Here is a 20,272-nt window from a genome sequence, read left to right as displayed (position 1 = left end):
AAACACAGATGTCTTTGCCTTTGAAAGTATAAGTTTTATCAATTACAGGTCTGGTAAAGGTGGTGGTAGGAGGATGCATAGAGCAAATCTTACAGTGGGGGCAGTAACAGGGTTGGAGCCATAGGGTAAGGAAATGGGTGCAGAGGGAGTATAGAGTCTGACAAGGATATATTGCAGATTGAGAGGGTGACAATAAGCTATTCTACAGGTGATGAAGAAAATGTCGGACAGAACAGGCCTCATTTCAGGGTACGAGTTTAGCAAGTCGTGTGTGTGTTGGGGCTTATCGGCGCTCAATGTCGAGGTCATCAGCATCTCGACACACATTAAAAGGAACGAATGTGGACAGACCTAATAAAACTGAAGAAAACACGCACAGAACGCAGGAAAAGAAGGAAAAATGCTACGTAAGAAAGTAAAACGTAAGGAAATGGAAAATGTAGCAACAAGAATGCCACAGGAAATTGTCATTGTCTGGCCACTTACATAAAATATGGGCAAGCCTGTTACACAGTGAGCAAATTAAGTTCCTCTCCCTAAAATCCTTGTAAAAACATTTGACATGGCACAGAACTTTAAAACTTTAACCACAGTCATCCGAGTGTTGCCTAAAAGAGATGGCAGGTCCATTGGCAAGTCAGCCACGGCCCACTGGTCAGAAAATAAAATGCAATCCAATAAAATGTGGCACACAGTGAACTGGACGCCACAAGCACCACACATCGGAGGGTCCTCTCGCCGGAGCAGGAAGCCGTGCGTCATAGGGCTGTGGCCTATCCGAAGCCGAGTGAGGAGAACCTCATCCCGTTGACGGGGCTGAAAGGAAGTACACCACACACGCGTTGTGGGCTTGACTATACGGAGCTTACTGTCAGTCACTTCCAGCCACTCATCCTCCCACCGACGCATTACTTGTGAGCTCAACAGCGAGGTGAGTGCGTGCAGGGGGATAGCACACTGATACCCTTGTGGATCCAGACACGCCTCCTCGGCTGGGAGATCTGCCCTTTCATTCCCAGCAATGCCGACATGCCCCGGAACCCGGCAGAAAGTCACCACCTTCCCCAGTCGCTGTAGTTGGAGGAGGGCATCCTGGACGGTCTGGACTATTTTATCTGCTGGATACAAACGTTGCAATGAGTGAAGGGAACTTAGTGAATCGGAACAGACAAGAAATTTAGGACAGGAAGAATGTCTCATCTGCTCCAGTGCCCGCAAGATCGCAGACAATTCTGCATCAAAGACAGTAAAAGTCTGAGGCAGTCTGACATTGAGGACACAATCCGGAAAAACAACAGAGCAACCAACGGAATCCCCTCGTTTCGACCCATCCGTAAAAACAGCTACATAGTCGTGGTACTCAAATAAAATGGTAGAAAATGCTGCATTTAAAACAGTGACAGGAGTGCAATCTCTCTTGTACTTCAATAAATCTAAAACCACTCCAGGCCTCTTCAGTAACCAGGGTGGCAGGCGGTTAAAACCCAGGATTTGGGGTTGTACAGACTCCACACCGAGGGACTCTAGCACACGTTGCACATGGATCCTGAACGGCAACGCAGCCCGGGGACGGTGGGAAAAAAGGCGGTCCAGAGGGAGATGAGTAACAATATGCTGAGCAGGCGAGGTCGGAGCTGCAAGAAACTTAAAAGCCAGGCGCACCAGCAGGGGCTGCCGCCGGATGGGAAGTGGCGGTTCCCCAGCCTCAGCACAGAGGCTGGGTATGGGACTGGTCCGATAAGCACCCGTGGCCAGTCAAATCCCAGCACGGTGGACAGCATCGAGGATCTGCAAATAAGACGGCCTCGCTGACCCATACACTGTGCACCCATAGTCCAGCTGTGAACGCACAAAAGCTCGATAAAACTGAAGGGGACACGCCTTGTTTTGCATGTCACTGCTTGTTAAAGTAGCTGATTAATACATTCAAGACAAGGATAATACTCAGTGACAACAGGTATACTCCGAAGTTGTTTTTGGAGGGATCAGCAGTACCAATACTAGGATTGTATGTGATGGCCCAGGAAACTGCTTTTGAACTAGGCTGGTGGGGTAACTACAGCCAGTGAAGTCTGAGGTATTGCTATATTGTGTATTTCAGCACTAAACCTGCATTTAAACATGTTGCTTACTTTTCTTTACATGTAATGTCAACTGCAAGTATCATTTTGTAACCCAACCCTTTCCAACAGCAAACCTGACATTGGACCCTGTCTTGAACAGTTCTGACAACAATCTCAATTATATCCACCACCATTACCTCAGTTCCAGCCCTTAAAAGCCTTCCAGGGATTGCCTAACATCCAGCATTGTTTCAGAACCCTTCCTCAAGTCCCTACAATATGACACTGATCTGTCCTCTGTAGAACTCCAGGCTCTTCATTCCCTAAAAATTGATGACTCCATCATCATCCTTCTGGTGGACAAGGAAATTTCCACTGTGGTACTTGACCAATGGGAATCCTTAAGCAAGGGTCTACACCACGTGTCCGACATCTCTACATACAGCACCATGCCATCAAGACCCCAGCCTTGTGATACAAACTGACCTATGATCCCTCCTCAAAACCTCAGGCCCCACACGAAGACTAACATCTTAATCCATAGAACTTCTACCCCACCCAAACCACATATCTCCACTTTTACCTTCTTCCTAAGATCCACAAACCCAATCACCCTGGCAGTCTCATAGTTACTGGCTTCAAAGCACCGCAAAACATATTAACGTATATCAACCTTAGCTGATAAACATCTGCAACCTGCAATACAAAGACTTCCCTCCTATATTAAAGACACCATTTCTAGATCGTCTGAAATCTGTGTCTGTCCCACTCCCACCACACACCTTACTTGTTACTATTGATGCAACCCCCCTCTATACCAACATCCTTTATTTATATGCTCTGTCTGCTGCTGAACATTTTATCAGTCAGTGCCCAAACCTATGGCATCCTTTCTGCTCACCTTAATCAACTTTATACTTTCCATCAACTAGTTAACCTTTGAGGGGCAGACACACAAACTGATTAGGGGCACGGCAGTGGGAACCAGGATGGCTCCTTTCTATGCCAACCTTTTCATGGGCTGCTTGGAGGTGGCTTTCAAGGGATCCATAAGCCTTGAGAGGCTGGTTTTGTTTAGATTCATTGATGATATCTCTGCCATATGGACTCGTGGTGAGGCTAACCTGCTAAAATTCTTGGGAGTCTCTAAATACATTCTCCCAATTAAATTTCACGTAGTCCTATTCTGAATCCCATGATGTTGACCTCTTCCTGACTGAGGGTCAGCTACACACTTCTGTTCACATTAAACTTACTAACAATAAACATTACTTATATTTTAAGTGTTTCCATACTTTCCATGCCCTACGTTCCCTCCCATATAGACTTGGCATTCGAGGAAAATGTATTTGTTTTGATGCAGACTCTTTACAACAATACGCCACCATTCTCGCCTCGGCCTTCACTGGGTGTAATAGCCCCACCAGCCTAGTTCAAAAGCAGTTTTCCTGGGCCATCACATACAATCCTGGTACTGGTACTGCTACTGCTGATCCCTCCAAATAACAACTTAGGAGTACACTTGTTGTCATAGAGTATTAATCTGGTATTGAATGTATTAATCAGCTACTTTGATAAGGTTATGACTTCCTAAAATCAAGCACTGACTTGAGGTCCATTCTGTCCAACATTTTGCCCATCACACCTAGAATAGTTTATTGTCACCTTTCCAATTTCCACAATATCCTTTTCAGGCCCTATGCTCCTTCTGGACCCATTTCCATACCCTATGGTTCATACCCCTGTGACAATTCATGCTGTAAAACTTGCTCTATATATCCTCCTACCAACACATGTACAAATCACATAACTGGCAAAACATATTCTATCAAAGGGGGAGCCACCTCTGTTCAATGGCACATGTCATGTACCTTCTATTACATAAACCTGGGAAGTTTTTCTTAACTCTTCCCATTTCCTAAACCTCACCAGACCTTTTCTTTCATCCCTCTTCCTTCCCCTTCAACCCTTCTGCCAAAAGGAGCCATTGGCTCCAAAAGGTTACAGATTTAATACGTGGTGTTCTGCTGCTGCTTGGTAAGCAGATTATTTATCTATCCAGTTACATTAATTTAAGCTGTGCACATATTCTTCATCTAATGTATTCTCTCACTGAAAATCTTAAACAAAATTTGCAAAAATACTTCAAATTAAAAGATATTTTCAGCAATCACTTATCATTAATGCACATATGAAATCTGAGCAACCACAGAGGCTACTTCTAGAGCATGCACAGGCAATCCATGTGTCACTTACGCACAGATTACTGCCAGTGTCTTAAGTTCAATGTTCCACAGTATATTTTTATATCACAGTGTTCGGTGTGGAGGTGACCAGTATGACAATTATTCCTGCAACAATCATTTGCCACCAGACTTTGATGTATGAAGGACACACACAATGCTGAATTTTCACACTATGCAACAACACATGGTTGAAATTCCAAGATTCCTACAGTAATCAAGTGAGGAGAAACAGCAATCCTGCATCTCCATTTTCTGCCAGCTAACGAGAAAAAATGTTAATAGCTGTTAGAAATTAGATAGAGTAAAAACATTCTATGTGTATAGGAACCATTACAATATTAAGAACTGTGATGGCCATTACTCAAATGCAGTCCCACTTTTGCAACAGATTTTTGTCATGAAGCACTTTCTGTAATTTACGTCAACATCTACACTTTGCAAACCACCATGAAGAGCAAGGCAGAGGATTACTCTAATCTTATCCTCACGATTGCTGTATGAGTGATATATAGGAGATTGTACAATATTCCTACAGCCATCATTTAAAGCTGGTTCATGGAACCTTGTTAGTAGACTATTGAGACAGTTTGTCTATCTCCAAGAGTCTGCCAGTTCAGTTTCTTAAGTATCTCATGAGTAGACTGCACAGCTCACCCCGTTATTTGGGAATAGAAAGAAAGAATATTAGCAAATTAAAGATATACTTCACTAACACATAGAAAACGTCATCTGAAAGAATTTATCAAATTACCTGAATAAATATTAAGTCCTAATCACATAACCTGGGTCCAGGAAAATCTAATCAATAAGTTGGCAGTACTGCTGCCAGGTTTCAACTGCATAGTGCAAATGACTGGAGGCAAAAGCAATAGTAGTCAAAAGAGCAGTGACAGGACTGACTCATTGCCACAGAGACATTTATGAAATGTGTTATGTCATTGGTTGAGATAGACTTGAGAAGCAGCCGCACCAAGCCCACTGCAACTCTAAGGGACTTTCTTTCACTGACTTTATTACAGTTAATTGTAATTTTGTGTAGTTCAGTTTGCAGAAAACAACTGTCTTAAATAAGACTGCCAACAAAATGTAAATCTGGTCATTTAATAGAGGACAGTAGGAATCAGCTATTTTCTTATGCAGAAGTGAGCCACATGTTGTGTGGCAGCACTGTCCCATGAGAGCTAAGATTAAGAAGATTAGTGGCAGTAAGCATTATCCAGATTGGAGTAAAGAAGGAAATTTGGGGTTATTATTAAGATTTCATGCCTTCCTTGATGAGGAGGTTGTTAGAGATTGAACACAATCTCACAGTAGGGAATGATTGAAAAAGAAATCAACCTATCATTTTCAAAGGAACTCTTATTACATTTGCCTTAAGTGATCTAAGGAAACCACAGAAAACCAGATTCTGGATTGCCAAGATGGGATTTGAAACACCATTCTCCCATACGTTAGTTGAGTGTCTCTTTATGCCGTACCATCTTATTTGGTCGCAATTTGGAAATGGGATTCCAAGTAGGGGCATGCTTCTGTTGTGACGGGTGGAGTCAGAGAATGGACAATTTGTGAGATTATTGGATGACTAAGATTTAACAAATTGGGTGATCATCCACATACTTAACATAAAGTGTCTCAGTTAGCTAATCTATCTGAATTTCTTGTCCAGTGTAGGGCAGTGTATTTACACACATGATTCAATGCCTTCATCCAAAGTTCGAAAGAACACTACAATTTCACGAATAAAAATTATTTTTTGATCGAAAGTTACATTGAAGTTAAGCATTCTGTGGCAGCAGAGTTACAGTTTTAAGGGGAAATTATTCCCGATAAACGCTTTATTTACGGCGGGCCACAGGCTGTTTCCTCTTCCGATTCTTCTAAAATACGAACAGATGTTGTTTCTTCAATTATTCCGCTAGTTGGTTGGTTGGTTGGTTTGATGTTTAAAGGGACAAAACTAAATGGTCATCGGTCCCATTTCCGCTAGTATACAAATAATACTGATACCAATAAATAAATAAATAAATGCCGTAGATAAAATTATACGAGAGTCTATTTCTTTTTTATTGTTGGCCAGAGAAACGTCCTGTTTCTCTTTACTTCACCTAAATCTTTCTTTGCTCATTTACATTTGGATGCTGCTAGCGCCATATTTTGATGGAGGACACACAGTTTCGAGAAAATTTGCGCCCTTCCTTCGTACTTTCTGGAACAGATAATTAGAATTGCCGAAAATGTGCAGATTAACTTGTAGCGGTACGAAGAAAACAAAAGGAAAGAATGTATGGTTTGGTCTCCTGTCGACGATAAAATTACAATAGCTGTAGCTAAAGCTCGGTTTGTACAATAGTGGCTCGGGAAAAATCCGCTCCTTTTTTTTCGTAACTTTCCCGATATTCACCTGAGTGATTTAGAGAAACTGCGAAAAGGCTAAACTGGGATGGCCTAAGAGGAATTTTAACCCTGCTTCTCAGAAAACGAGTACAATGTACAGTATTTGTATTATTTTACTATTAGTCTCGTAAATCGTCATAAGCCACCTTACACGACATGTACGATGTTGGGCAGACCACCAAGAGCAGTGCTTACAGAATTATCTGTCCTTAGAACTGCATGTGACAAATCCGTGCGTCAGTTTCTTACTTATCACATTAATGTAATCTTTCCACTTGCGAGATTAATTCGATGTTTCTGGTAAGTCATTGGTCTTGCCAATATCGCTTATCCGTTCTGTCCATATTCACCAGTTCGCAAAATGGTCTTTCCGCGATATCGCCCCCAAACGATTTCACAACAGGAGACACACAATCGTTTCTGCATTTTACGCGACCTTCTCAAATACCGAGGCAGGCAATGTGTAGTAATGAATACTCTACAAACAAGGCAGCTAACAAGAATATAATAACACGTACCGTAAATAAAAATTCTCTGCGATTCACTGTATGTTTTCTGTGTCCTGGAGATAGCACACAGTGTAGCATTCTGTAAATTCTGAATACTTTATACTTCACAGCGCTCCCAGTAGTAATATTCACATTGGAATATACAGTAGTTGTAGTTTCAATTATTTAAATAAACATGTAGTGAATGAGATGCACAAGCTTAGAATATTTCTGTCAGAGTTTCCTATCATTCCTACCATCTCTTGGATTTAAAAAAGCAAAGTACAGGAAACAGTTGTGCAGGAATTATTGGTGTTAAATCTTGTTTCATACCAGCGTTCCAACCAGCCAAGAAATCGGCGAAAGTAAACATCTCGGCCCAGCGACTAGGTAACTTCTGCCCTCAGTACAGTAGGCATTCGACGCGTTTTGTACTTTGCTCCCGGCACTACACTACCTAGATAACACTGTATACATATTTCTAGTTGCCTCAACTGTAAACGGCGAGCGTTTATCGGTTGCCCAACAGTTTCCAAAAGGGGTCGTAAAGATAATCCTAAGTAGTAATGTAGTTTCAGTTATGTTCTACGGTTGTGTATGTAATGCATATATTTTGTCTGTCCATTGAACATTTTAATCCTGCTGTGGTCGCGTGAAGTTCTATTACATTGGACGCGTGGGTGATGGCTCTCACCCATCTATGTTTTCAATGTTACTTTAACAACGATGAAATAAAATTGGATACGGTAGATACTTGCATAATAGTATAGATTTCAGTTAGTTACTCAACTGTAGATCTGAATGCCCTATATTTACTGTAGCACCCACACAAAACCTACCGGTCTTTTAATGTAAACAAACAGAGGTGCACATATATTGCATAAGAAATTAATAATAAGTGACGTTGGTGAACCATACATTATAATAGCTGTGTATGAACCTTGCTAATACAGCAATTAGACCAGTATTTTGAAAATAACTTTCTTTGACACAAGTATTATTTGTCTGCACTGTCCAAACAGTTGACATAAAGTTCCTTCAAATGATCAGGGAGGTACACTTTCAAACCCAGCACAGCACTTCGTGGTTGATTTGTCCTGTGATCTACTGCATTCTTGACATCTTCCTCTTCACGCTAACTTATCTCTTGCGACCTGGTTGCAGTCTTTCATTTCAAGCAATAAAAGACCACGCCGCCCAATCTCGGAAACCTACTGTGCTTCACGTCTTTCTGTTAGGGCCTTCATAACTTCAGGTACAAGATTGGTTCGGAAAGTCTCTTTAGTGCTATACCTTCATTTTATTGAATTTATTACTGCAAAACGCTTTTTTGCAGCTATTTACTTTATTATAATTCTAGGCTTGGATCACAATGTTTATTTCTAATCAATTTGTAGATTGGTTAATACGTTCGAATCACTTTTCTTTTGCATGTTTGTATTCCGGATGCTAAGGGTTTATTTATCAATTGTCATTTTTCATTTGTAGTTCACTGTTGTTGTTTTGAGTTTAAGTTTGTCGTGTTAAGACAGAGTGAACCCGTAGACGCTAGAAATTTGGGTGGCAAGTCGAGAAACCGGAACCTTTCCAGCATATTTTTTTGTTTGAGTTCAATAGAAGGGTGATCGCAGCGGAGGCAGCCGGAAACTTTTGCGCCGTGTATCGGGATAATGCCACTGGACAAAGTATGGCAAGAAAATGATTTTCTACTTTTAAGGAGAATCGTTTTGGCATTAGGCATTCCCCACGTTCAGGAAGACCTTCGAGATTTGACAAAGGTCGTTTAAACACTTTAATCCACAACGATCCACGTCAGTGTACGAATCGAAAAGTCACACCACCGTTGACCGACTGTTGTAAATAGTAAAGGAGATTACATTATTGATGACTAAAGTCTCTGTTACGTGTATATGTGTTGTTTTTATTAAACTTATGGCAAAAGCTACGAACTTATGCACCAACCCTATAATTTCGGTCGGCAATGACCATCTTTAGACCTGAGTAAAACATGTTGCATTTCACATGTCACGATATTACATGTGATGGGGCAGTCAAATTGATTAGCCACTTCGGCTACCACAAAGAAGAAGCAGCTGAGTTTAGCAGAATATGAGAAACTGTCACAGACCAGCATCTCGTATTTCGAACTACATCAATTTTTTGAGACAGCTGGCAAGCTTTGGTAATGTAAAATGATATGATCGTAGGTTGTTTTGAGTCTCATGTATTGCTGTCAATAACATCCTCGTGGTGCATTGTAGAAATTACAAGCATAGCTTTACTCGTCTTGGGACAGTGTGAAACAAGGGCTTTGTCGTTTTTAAAGACGAAAATTGAAGGTTTTTCTGTTCTTCGTTAATTTCAAAGAAACGTCAAAGCCACTTCCCGTTTATTTCGGCGAATTGTTCCCACGTAAGAACCTTGACTTGAGATTTTCAGTAAGGGACTACGTCGTAGGCTGGACACTGTTATTTATTAACTGAAGAAAGACGTGCTTCGGCCGTATAGGGCAGGGGTCTCCAAACTACGGCCCGCGGGCCGAAGACGGCCCGCGAGGGCCGGCAAACGGGTCCGTGTTAGCTGGCCGGACATCCCTGGTATCCGGCCCGCCAAATATTTGAGGTGGTACCTATACGACAAAGCCCTTGCTTCACACTGTCCCAAGACGAGTAAAGCTATGCTTGTAATTTCTACAATGCACCACGAGGATGTTATTGAGAAGTATATATATGGAAAAAAATATGGAATGAAAATTAACACAAATAAAACAAAAGTATTGGCAATAGGAGGAAATAAAGAAATAAAAATTGTGCTGAATGGAGAAACACTAGAACAGGTGCAAAATTTTAAGTATCTTGGAAGCAGGATACACACCGACTGGAAGTGCACCACAGAAATTAAAACAAGGATAGCAATGGCAAAAGAGGCGTTTTATAAGAAAAGGAGAATCTTCTGCAGCGGTCTGGACAGAGAACTCAGAAAGAGACTCATAAAATGTCTTGTATGGAGTGTTCTTCTATATGGCGCGGAAACATGGACTATGAGGAAAAAAGACAGAGAAAGGCTGGAGGCTTTTGAGATCTGGACATGGCGGAAGATGGAAAGAATAAGTTGGATGGACAGAGTAAAAAATGAAGAGGTACTGAGAAGAGTGGGAGAGAAAAGACAGTTACTAGGTGTAATAAAGAGAAGAAAAAGAAATTGGATTGGGCATTTATTAAGAAAGAATGGCGGACCAATAAAAATAGTTTTAGAAGGTTATGTAGAAGGGAAAAGGAAGCGAGGAAGGATGAGATTCCAGATACTGGATGACATGATGGACGGTACAACATACAGCAGCCTAAAAAAGGAAGCAATGGATCGCAGAAAATGGAGAGGCAAAGGACCTGCTAATATAGCAGATAACTGATGATGATACTATACTGCCAACAATTGGGTTTCGAGGCCTGTCGCGAACAATACACCGCGACATTGGCTCTGCTACTCGCTACAAGACTACATAACTAAATTTATTGTTGCGCCGCTTGAAATAGCAATGCGTTGACATACTGTACCTCTGTTACGCCTTGCAGTAATAGTGTTGCTAACAATGATTTTAAGATTTCGTTAACATTGCAGGACACTTTCGTGAAGAATGTGCAGTGACATACTTTTTTGTCGGTGAAATTCGCCAGAATAAAATACTCTAGAATTTCGGTCAGGTACGTCCACCGATCAAAATTATGTAATTAAATAAAAATCGTAGTTCGTTTCAGTGCTAGCTATTCCCACAACCTTAGATTTTTGCGATTTCATCTTTCCTTTAGCCTTACATTACGGTGATCATGGAGTGCTAGGGTGCTTTAATCCCACTAGGTAGATCTTGGCCCTTATGACTTCGTGGAGGAGTCAATGTGGCCCGCGGACTAAAAAGTTTGGAGACCCCTGCTATAGGGCATTATCAGGTTATCTTAAAGTGTAAGGTGGAGGCGCGAGGGGGGCGGGGGGGACAACAGTAGAATATATCCGGCGTGGCGTGGTTCTATCTCAGACTACTATAAAAGCAAAATAAGCTTCGAACACTGACCGCATAAAATTACGCAGTGAAGCTATTATGTAACTAGCGTTAAAAACGCCAAAAACCGTCTGTCAAGGAAGTTATGATACCGAATAAGACATAGTAAAAAGCAAGCTATACGGAAACATATTAAAAATATGAGTAGAGGATGAAGGAAAAACCGAAACACGCGTATTACCTCACGGAGGCGACGACAGGCGTAGCAGCACAGAAAGTCTAAATTCAGTTACCAATGGTTACATTTCCTTAGTCCCCGCAATCTGCTCCACCATTCTTATTAGAACATCGAGTAGGCTATTGTTTTATTTATAACGTCCATCTGGCTGCTAACCAACATAGTTTTCTAAATTTACTGTACTTTTTGTCTTAGCATCAACTAAAGCAAATGTTTTCAGTCCATAGGCTAATTAGCTGGTTTGCTAGGTATGAACTGCTGAAAAGGACAGTTACCCCTAAATGTTAACATCTGTTTATCTACAGTAAGATACTTGCTTTCTCAAGTCTGTCTCTTACATCATCCAAACGCAAGCATCGTAAGAGAAAGCGGTAACTTTCTTCAGTCATTGATTAGTAACATGATTCTAGACCAGTGGTCATGAAACGTTTTTGCTCAAGAGCCAATACTGACATTGTGCGGCCGAACTTATTATTTATTGATAACCTACATGGCTTAGGGGTTGCAGTCAAACACGTGATGCCAATTAAGAAGCTACTTGGCCAAATATTAGTGGCTCTAGGTAACGAAAACTGACAACGGCCGGGAGAACTGTGTTGACCTTATGCCTCTCCATTTCCCCATCCCATGACGCTATTGGCGGAGGATGACACAACGGTCGGTCGCTACCGATGTACCCGTCAGGGCCTTTGGACAGAGTTAACGTTTTCTTTACACGAATTAGTATATTATGAGCCTACAACAGAATAGCTATAGAAAAAGCGCTATAAGTTGACCACCGGTAACACGCGGAACACTTCATGTCGACTGTTTTCTGTTTCTTATTGCCGCCACCCCTCAATGACCCCAAAGTTGTTGCACCCACTGAGTGATATTCTGTTGTCTGTGTGAACGGATGATTAATTGATTAATGACAGTAATTGCACATACGTATATATGCATTATGCAATGTGAGACAGACCACAAAAGGTTTCTATCTGTTTTGAATGCTATTTTTATTTTGCTCATTGCATTTGTATTACAGCAGCCTTAATTTAATTTCATATTCCTTGCTACAAATAAGTATCGCATATTAAGATGACAGTCTCTGTAACGCACATTCATAAACCCGTGTTATTTCTGTATCTATGGTTATACCACAGCTGTTTATCGCTACAAATTGTGCACGTCAGTGCTGCTTATCGCTACGAGTTGTGCACGTCAATGAACTATCAGCACTGCAAGACGAACAGTAAAACATTTCCCTTATCACAATCTTTAACCCCGCATTGGCCACGCTACTTACACCTCAGTCCCTGAGGTATGTGGTCAACTTACTTAGCTCAGGGCCGATTCACCAAATTCAATTAAAATTACGAAGCACATCTAAAAATATTACTGTCTCTGTAAGTATTTTTGTCTGTTACTGAACAGGAAAATTACACCCTTAAGAAGCTGTTAACATTAGTGGACGTTCTTGGATTCGACTGTTTGTTACTAGGTGCATATTATTACAAAAAATAGCTGAGAACGGCGGTCCACACAAATACTTGATTCGGACTGCATGCGGCCCGCGGGCCGCAGTTAGCCGATCTGTGTTCTACACCATTGATTGTCGAACTGCCCCACATTTGATTAGTTTTTTTCCTAAATGACATCATTGTACCTGTAAGATGTAGTAAAGCCTCTCTTTCGTGTTTTCAGCGGTGTTATGGACGTTTCACTTCTTGCCAAAATGCTACCTGACAGTATCTCTGTAAATATTTGCAGTTTCTTATACTAAGAGAGGACGAAACTGGTCAGTTTACGGATTCACCTGTCGGGCTCCGTTTTACGTTCCAAGCAGATGTGTGATTACATTGTGTGTCCGCATAAATGTATGTCGGTAGAGGGCTTCTGTTTCAGCCACTTAGTAATCTTATCTTTACCCAAGAAATACCTTTCATTTGCATCTTCATTTACAATACCCTCTTCTTCATGCTCTGACACCCCTTGCTCGAAAGCTGAATTGTGCTCACTGAGGACTACATTGTTTTCCTCAACTTCTGAATCATCAGAGAAGATGAGAACTTCCTCTGCATCCATTTTGTCAAATTTGGAATAAAAAACCTAGTTAACAACCACAGGTAACATTTAATAACAGGCCGCTTACGTCCTTCAAGATGGCGTCAACAAGATATACCATTATGGCCACAAAGAAGCGTAAGAAACGCGGGAAATATTTCAGTCATCCAATAAAACGAAACTGGCGGCACAAACGCGGAAATTATGGGTTTTTTTATTATTCCAAAACAACCACATAATCTAACAATAATATATAGAATAAAAAGAACTAAAATAAAACTGAATAAGAAAATGGAACTGGAATCGAATATTTCACTTGACCTACATAGCTCAAACGAAGATATTAATACCAGACACCTCCCCACACAACCATAAAAATCGGTATCGCAAAACACATTTAACCCATAGAGCTCAAACAATGACAAAGATACTAAAAATCCCACTCACAACCATAAGGAACCCAACCTCCCTACCCCAAAAAAATTAACCAGCCCCCTTCAGCCTACTCATTTTCCAACAGATTTCATGAAACCTTTAAATGGACAAAAATTATAAGGCACACTTCTTCACCAACAATACTCATCAAAATGAGGCTGCAGAGTCAAACTGTACCTCTACGCTATCCCCACAACAGATGTAACTCGCCACCCTCCAAATACCCTCTATCATGATAAAACATGCACCCGTTTTGTAGTCTTTAAATTCCAAACTATGATTAACTGTAAAATAGTGTAATCCCTACGTCCCAAATCACTATAAAATGAAAAACAATCTGAAATAAATATAGACTTTCGTCAGTATATTGCTCAATTAATCCCACCTAAACACGTTTAGTCACCGACCAACAACCCCAAAAATAGAGTCAGAACACCCACCTACCGAAACGCAACCCTCCGCACTGTTTTTCCAACGAGCTGGTTCCCTCTGACATATTTCCTTTTACGAAACTGTGACTCGCCAAACTCAACACATGCACTCCTCCTCCCCCCTCCCCCCAAAGATTTCTTATCTATACTAATAATAAATCTGTAAAACTGTCATATCTCCAAAACTACTAGACGAATTGTCATTGTGCTTTCACAAGTAATTTGAGTATAGCTTTGGACACGATATAGGCTTTATTTCATCAAAATAGTGTCAGGGAAGAAAGAGATATCACGATTTAAAGTATTATCTAAAACTGTCGTATCTATCTATCTGTTTGAACACGCTAATCTCCAAACCAACTCGATGGTTTTTCATATGAGTTTTCACAGGTATCTTGAGCGTACCCTCGGACACGCTTCATCAAAACTGGATTACAGTAACAAAGATATCATAAATTAAAGTTTTATCTAAAACTGTTGTATCTGTCTCTTTCTTTGTTTGAATACGCTTAATCTGCAATGCAGTTCAAGTTTAGGGGGAATACCAAGTGGGCTGAGGCTTGAATGTAAATTTGGATTCAGGAGTGTGGCATGCTAGGGTAGCCTGTGCAGTTGTGCAAAGGTAGTGTGCCAGGGTGGTGTGGTGGTTAGTTCATCTGTGAAGAGAGCAAGAGACTCTGGTTCAAATCCATGCCTTGGTGCAAATTTTCATTTCTTGCAGCAGTCCACACACATGTATCAAAAACATTTAGCTTTAGAAAAAGCTTTCTACTCTTTGACTTTTTATCTTTATTGTACTCCTGAAAATGCTTTTATTAGTTGATATGTGCCATGTGATAGATTCAAAGTAATGAATACAATGCTTATGCAATTTTCAATACATTTAGTCCACATTATTTGTTGCATTATGTACACAGTGTATACTATACAGTTACTTTGATAACATAATGCACAGATGCATACTCCAACCCATGCCCCACTCTATGCACTACTTGGCTGTGATGCTGTAAATGCTGACACATGGAGTTTTGGAACGGCATTGGAGGGGGAAGAGTGAGGTACACATCAGAAGCTATGCTTACCAAATAAGCAGACACATGAGGGCAGTTGATGTTATTACCTGCACAGTAGCTTACTTACTTACCATAAAGAAAACACCTGACCAGTGGGCGCAACCATGGCTAAAAGGTATTACTTAATACATTCACTGCATATCTTCTAAATGAATGAATGCCAACTGAACACACACCTCCTACTCAGAACAGTCTCATGCACACAGAATCACAATGGATACCAGTAACACCGACAATAAGTCACACACACATCTTCACACAATACTAACCTAGAGTTTTTGAACCAGAAACCCCTCCTCGTCGATCTCCACACATTATTTCTCCTACATCTGCAAATACAAAGATTTCCTGGTCCGATATGCAGGAATTTCGATAGCTTCATTATTTTCTTGCATTGCAGGCACTTCACACATTTGACAATAAGGCCAAATCGCAAAAATCTAATAATGCTAAGCATATCTTTGCCCACACAGCAGGATGAAGTGCCTTTAAATATAGTTTCACGGTTGGGTCCATACCTCGACGACACACATACAACATTCAATCTAAAAAGCGAACAAACTGCAAGCAAAAACTGACATCTCAAAAATCAAAACAAATAAATAACTGATAACTACTAAAATTGAAAATTTTGCAATACAGGCCGCCACAGCCGTTGAGCTTGATAATGAATTAGAAATACTCACCATAAGCCAACAATAAACTCCAAATCCAACCATACTATAGTTGAATTCTTTTATCTTGGCGGCTCGCGCATTCCCGCCCAGACGCGGGAGATTGCTGCGTTGCCAGTTGCACACGACGCACGCGCCAAGAGAAGCAGCGCCATAGTATAGTATAGTTCGCAAGCTTACGTTTAGGAGGCAGCGCGCAGTTTATGAAGTAAAGCCACCACGGCCGCATTAACCCTTTCGCTGCTATAGAGACGTGCTCCCCGCATTCCGCGCTGTGCGCGATTTTGTCACTGCACTGCTCGCCTGTGCTGACACATGGTGTTTCCGACTGGTTTGACACACTTATCATTCGATTCCACAAAAACTATTTGGCCCAAAAATTTGATTTTTGCACATCTTCTTGACTGATACCTTCCCCCCCCCCCCCCCCCCACTTCCTTTGACTGATTGAAGTGCTTTAAAATAAACCAACCGCGCTCGGTGTAAATAAAACTTTTATTACAGTCGCGAAAGACGGAATAATTCTCAATATTACATACGATCCCTATGTGGTACTTAAATTAAATGAGATATTGTTATACAGTAAATTTTATATGAAATTTAGGTACCTTGTCCACATTTCATTCTCAACATTGTGGCAACTAAAATCGACCATACGGAAAGTATACGCTATGGACTTTTACCTCTGCAAACTCTTCAGAATTTCGTGCAATGGTTTACTACATTTAATGCTGCAACGTCGTTCTCTGTTCATTGGCTGACTGTATTTTTTGACGTCAGATGCGCAGAACGAACCTAAACTCGGCCGCCAACATAAATGACGCGCACTTTAGAGACAACGGAATATTCAAACCCATCTCCAACGCGAAACTACATACAAACGAGCGACACAACCACAACATTCAAACTGAAATACAAGAACTGCAAACGAAAACTGCGTTGAGCATCTAAACAAAATTAAGTCATTTATGGGAGAAAGGTATCAGTCAAGAAGATGTGTAAAAATCTAATTTTTGGGCCAAATAGTTTTTGTGAAATCGAATGATAAGTGTGTCAAAGCAGTGGGAACACCATGTGTCTGCACAGGCGAGCAGTGCAGTGATGACAAAATCGCGCACAGAGCGGAATGCAGGGAGCACGTGACTGCAGCAGCGAAAGGGTTAATGAACAGACAAAGCACTAGAAATTTCAAAAAATTGCATTCAAACGAATAAAATTCGTGAAGTAAGACACTTCGATATTGTTTTTAAATAAAGAAAATATTTAGCATAGCACAAGGTTTGAACTCGTCACCTTTCGCTTAGTTACCCAATGCCTTAACAGTTACACTAGCGCAACTCGTCCTGCAGTAAGGACTCAAACCATAAGGACTCTAACAGGTCATGCAAAATTCTGACAAACACTGTTGGTATGTCTATGAATTACTCGCACTTTGTCGAAGTACAATAGGAAATAAACAATTACCGCTGTTCTCTACTGTGAAAAAGCGGTTCGTGAAATTGATACAAACACCTTTCCTTGCTATCGCCTGAATTAAGAGTCTTATTGCTTGTTTGGTTTAATTAATTAATAGAAAATGAAGCAATTGGTATAAAGAATGGTTTTTCCAAACTTTCAAAAAACAAAGTCTGCTATCAAGACATTGCTTTTGTTCTATTACTTTATTTATGACTGAACGTTTCTAAAACTGAAGACACTCGTCCGTGCTCTGCTCTGCAGTCGAGATCTGGCAACGTCGTTCTCTGTTCATTGGCTGACTGTATTTTTTGACGTCAGATGCGCAGAACGAACCTAAACTCGGCCGCCAACATAAATGACGCGCGCTTTAGAGACAACGGAATATTCAAACCCATCTCCAACGCGAAACTACATACAAACGAGCGACACAACCACAACATACAAACTGAAATACAAAAACTGCAAACGAAAACTGATAGCCCAAAATCCAAAAACAAATAAATATAAGTTTGAAACACTCTGCTCCATTCAACTAAACTATGGTATTACTACAAAGCAAATCATAAACACAAACATTCACCACGTGAATACACCAGCCAGAGTTTACTGTAAGTTATCTCCTATAAAAACAGTTCACTTCAAATACGCCGCGCTATAGACCATTACACGGATTGTGCATGATAACATTGTTCTGAAACCAACATCTAAGTCACATGAATAAGGGCAAAAAGCTTCAGGAAGTTCAATTTCTGTGATTGTGTACACTGTCTTGGAGGCGATTTTTGGAACATAGTTCACTTTATTTTAATTGCAGTACTTTCAGTTACAGTTTCTTTGTTATCCTGTGAAGATCTTGTGCAGCGTTCGGTTGCATTAAAAGGTACGCAAAATGAAGTAATGTTTCGTTCTTGTAATAACACAAAAATATTTGTTTAAAGATTTTTTGAGATTATGTCAGTTTACTAACTGACTGAAGCAAAGGAGTGATATCATTACAACACAGGTGAAAATGTTCCTCTATCTGAGAGCAATTATTTGAGTCTAAATATTACGAAATGAATGTTAAGGGTCATTATGCAGTATATTTATCCTGTAAAAATATGTGTGGAAGTTTATATAAATTATTAAGAGCAAATATTTGCTTTTTCTGTTCAGTTTTGTAACTTGTTGTCATGGTACTCTCAAAACTGATTACAGTTTTCCCAAAGATGAAGTATGGAAGAATGTTTGGATCCTTGGTTTGAAAAGCGAGAATTTTAAACCAACCGACAACACAATGGCATGGTGCAAACATTTTTTGCCTCAATGTTTTGATGCTGAGGTCTTTGCTACTGGAAAGAAACTGAAGCCAGATGTTGTGCCATCAATTTTTGTTTTTCCTCCGCACTTAGTAAAAAAAGGAAAACATCAACCCACAGAAATGTGCAAGAAACATAGTCTGTTTCAGAAAATGATGTGTAAGATGTATTTTAATTGTACTGTAATCGATATCACTGTAAAGGAAATTGTCAAGTACATGTTTCAATCGCTTAAATGGGTAACTTTATTCCATCTGTTAGGACTGAGCATAAGTCGTAAAATATAAACGGTTACTTTGTTTAAAAACCAGATGTTGTGGATAAAAACTGATTTCTTTTCTTTTGTGAAAATATAATAAAATGTTTGAAACATGTTAGTGTGAAATATTCAGAAAACTAACCTCGCTTGTCAAAAATGTTATTTTGTCTTCTACACCTGTAGAAGCAGTGAACTAAAAATTGACACTGCAACAAACACAGGTTTTCACTGAATAACTGTAATTCTGTCGCTTGTCAACAGAACTGTCAGTATTTTTCACCTAATCACATGTAAAAACGATAACGATCATATTAATATCAGGAAGTAAGGAGCAGTTGGGTTACCGGTAACTGTTCTACTATATGTGTAATTATAATACCACAATTCATTCAACTATTAGCACAAACACTTGATATCAGATACAAATATAAAAACTGTAATTGGCAGCTCCACTTTGCATAGTGCGTAATAACAGGAACTTAGCTTTTTGCTCTGAGACACATGACTTTCACGCTGGTTTCAAACCGCAACATAGCAGAGACAGGGGCGTTAGCGTCCTGTATTATTTATGGTCTATATTCTGCGCTCTACGATGTCACACAGCACAAGACAGTTACGTCACTGGACACAGGTCAAAGGCCAAAACCAACCAGCGGAATTGCAGTGCACACCTGACCCATATTAAGTATAAACCCGATACAGAGTATACAGTATCAACAGCATATAAAACAGATATTAAACACTAAAAATTACATAACTTAACCTTCAAAATAGAAATGGAAATGGTAACATCAACAGTCGTGTGGATGACAGTTGTCGACCAGAGTATACTATCTGAAGAAACTTATTTTTAGGCTCCCTAACAATAACCACATTGGAACAATAATGGTAAAATAATGACTGTTTAAGTGGAACTCAATACATACAAATTCAGGTCTGTAGATAATGCATAAGGGCAATAACAAGAAGATAAATCACTGGTTGACATAACATCACCCGTGCAACAACTCATGGGTTAATAACAATCAAGGAATACACACATCAAAAAAATTTTTCATCACCCGGTTCCCAGAACTCCTGAAGATAAACGTTAACTGTGGATATTGTATGTCAGATACAGACCCTGTGACTGTTCAGAGTTGGCACTAAATCTGCCCAAGGATGCAAACAACCATGCA

At 40.2% G+C, this 20,272-nt stretch overlaps 1 protein-coding gene across 5 annotated transcripts in view; it reads right to left on the bottom strand.

The window, feature by feature from the left end:
* The window catches only part of LOC126193225 (solute carrier family 25 member 45-like), a 94,837-nt gene extending 87,180 nt beyond the window's left edge, over positions 1 to 7,657 (bottom strand). Inside the window, exon 1 of one of the 5 annotated variants that reach the window (XM_049932669.1) lies at positions 7,525 to 7,657. In XM_049932669.1, coding sequence (XP_049788626.1) covers positions 7,525 to 7,564 — 40 coding nt within the window. In that variant the 5' untranslated portion in view covers positions 7,565 to 7,657. Of the gene's footprint in view, positions 1 to 4,319; positions 4,370 to 6,854; positions 6,971 to 7,221; positions 7,282 to 7,524 lie in introns of those variants that run through there. The other 4 variants (XM_049932670.1, XM_049932673.1, XM_049932671.1 and 1 more) reach the window with 4 other exon arrangements.
* Positions 7,658 to 20,272: the final 12,615 nt, after the last annotated feature.

This window comes from Schistocerca nitens, chromosome 1 (assembly GCF_023898315.1).
Source record: "Schistocerca nitens isolate TAMUIC-IGC-003100 chromosome 1, iqSchNite1.1, whole genome shotgun sequence".
Taxonomy (NCBI): domain Eukaryota; kingdom Metazoa; phylum Arthropoda; class Insecta; order Orthoptera; family Acrididae; genus Schistocerca; species Schistocerca nitens.
The sequence above is the reverse complement of the archived record's forward strand: the minus strand, read 5'-3'. Positions and strand labels throughout refer to the sequence as shown.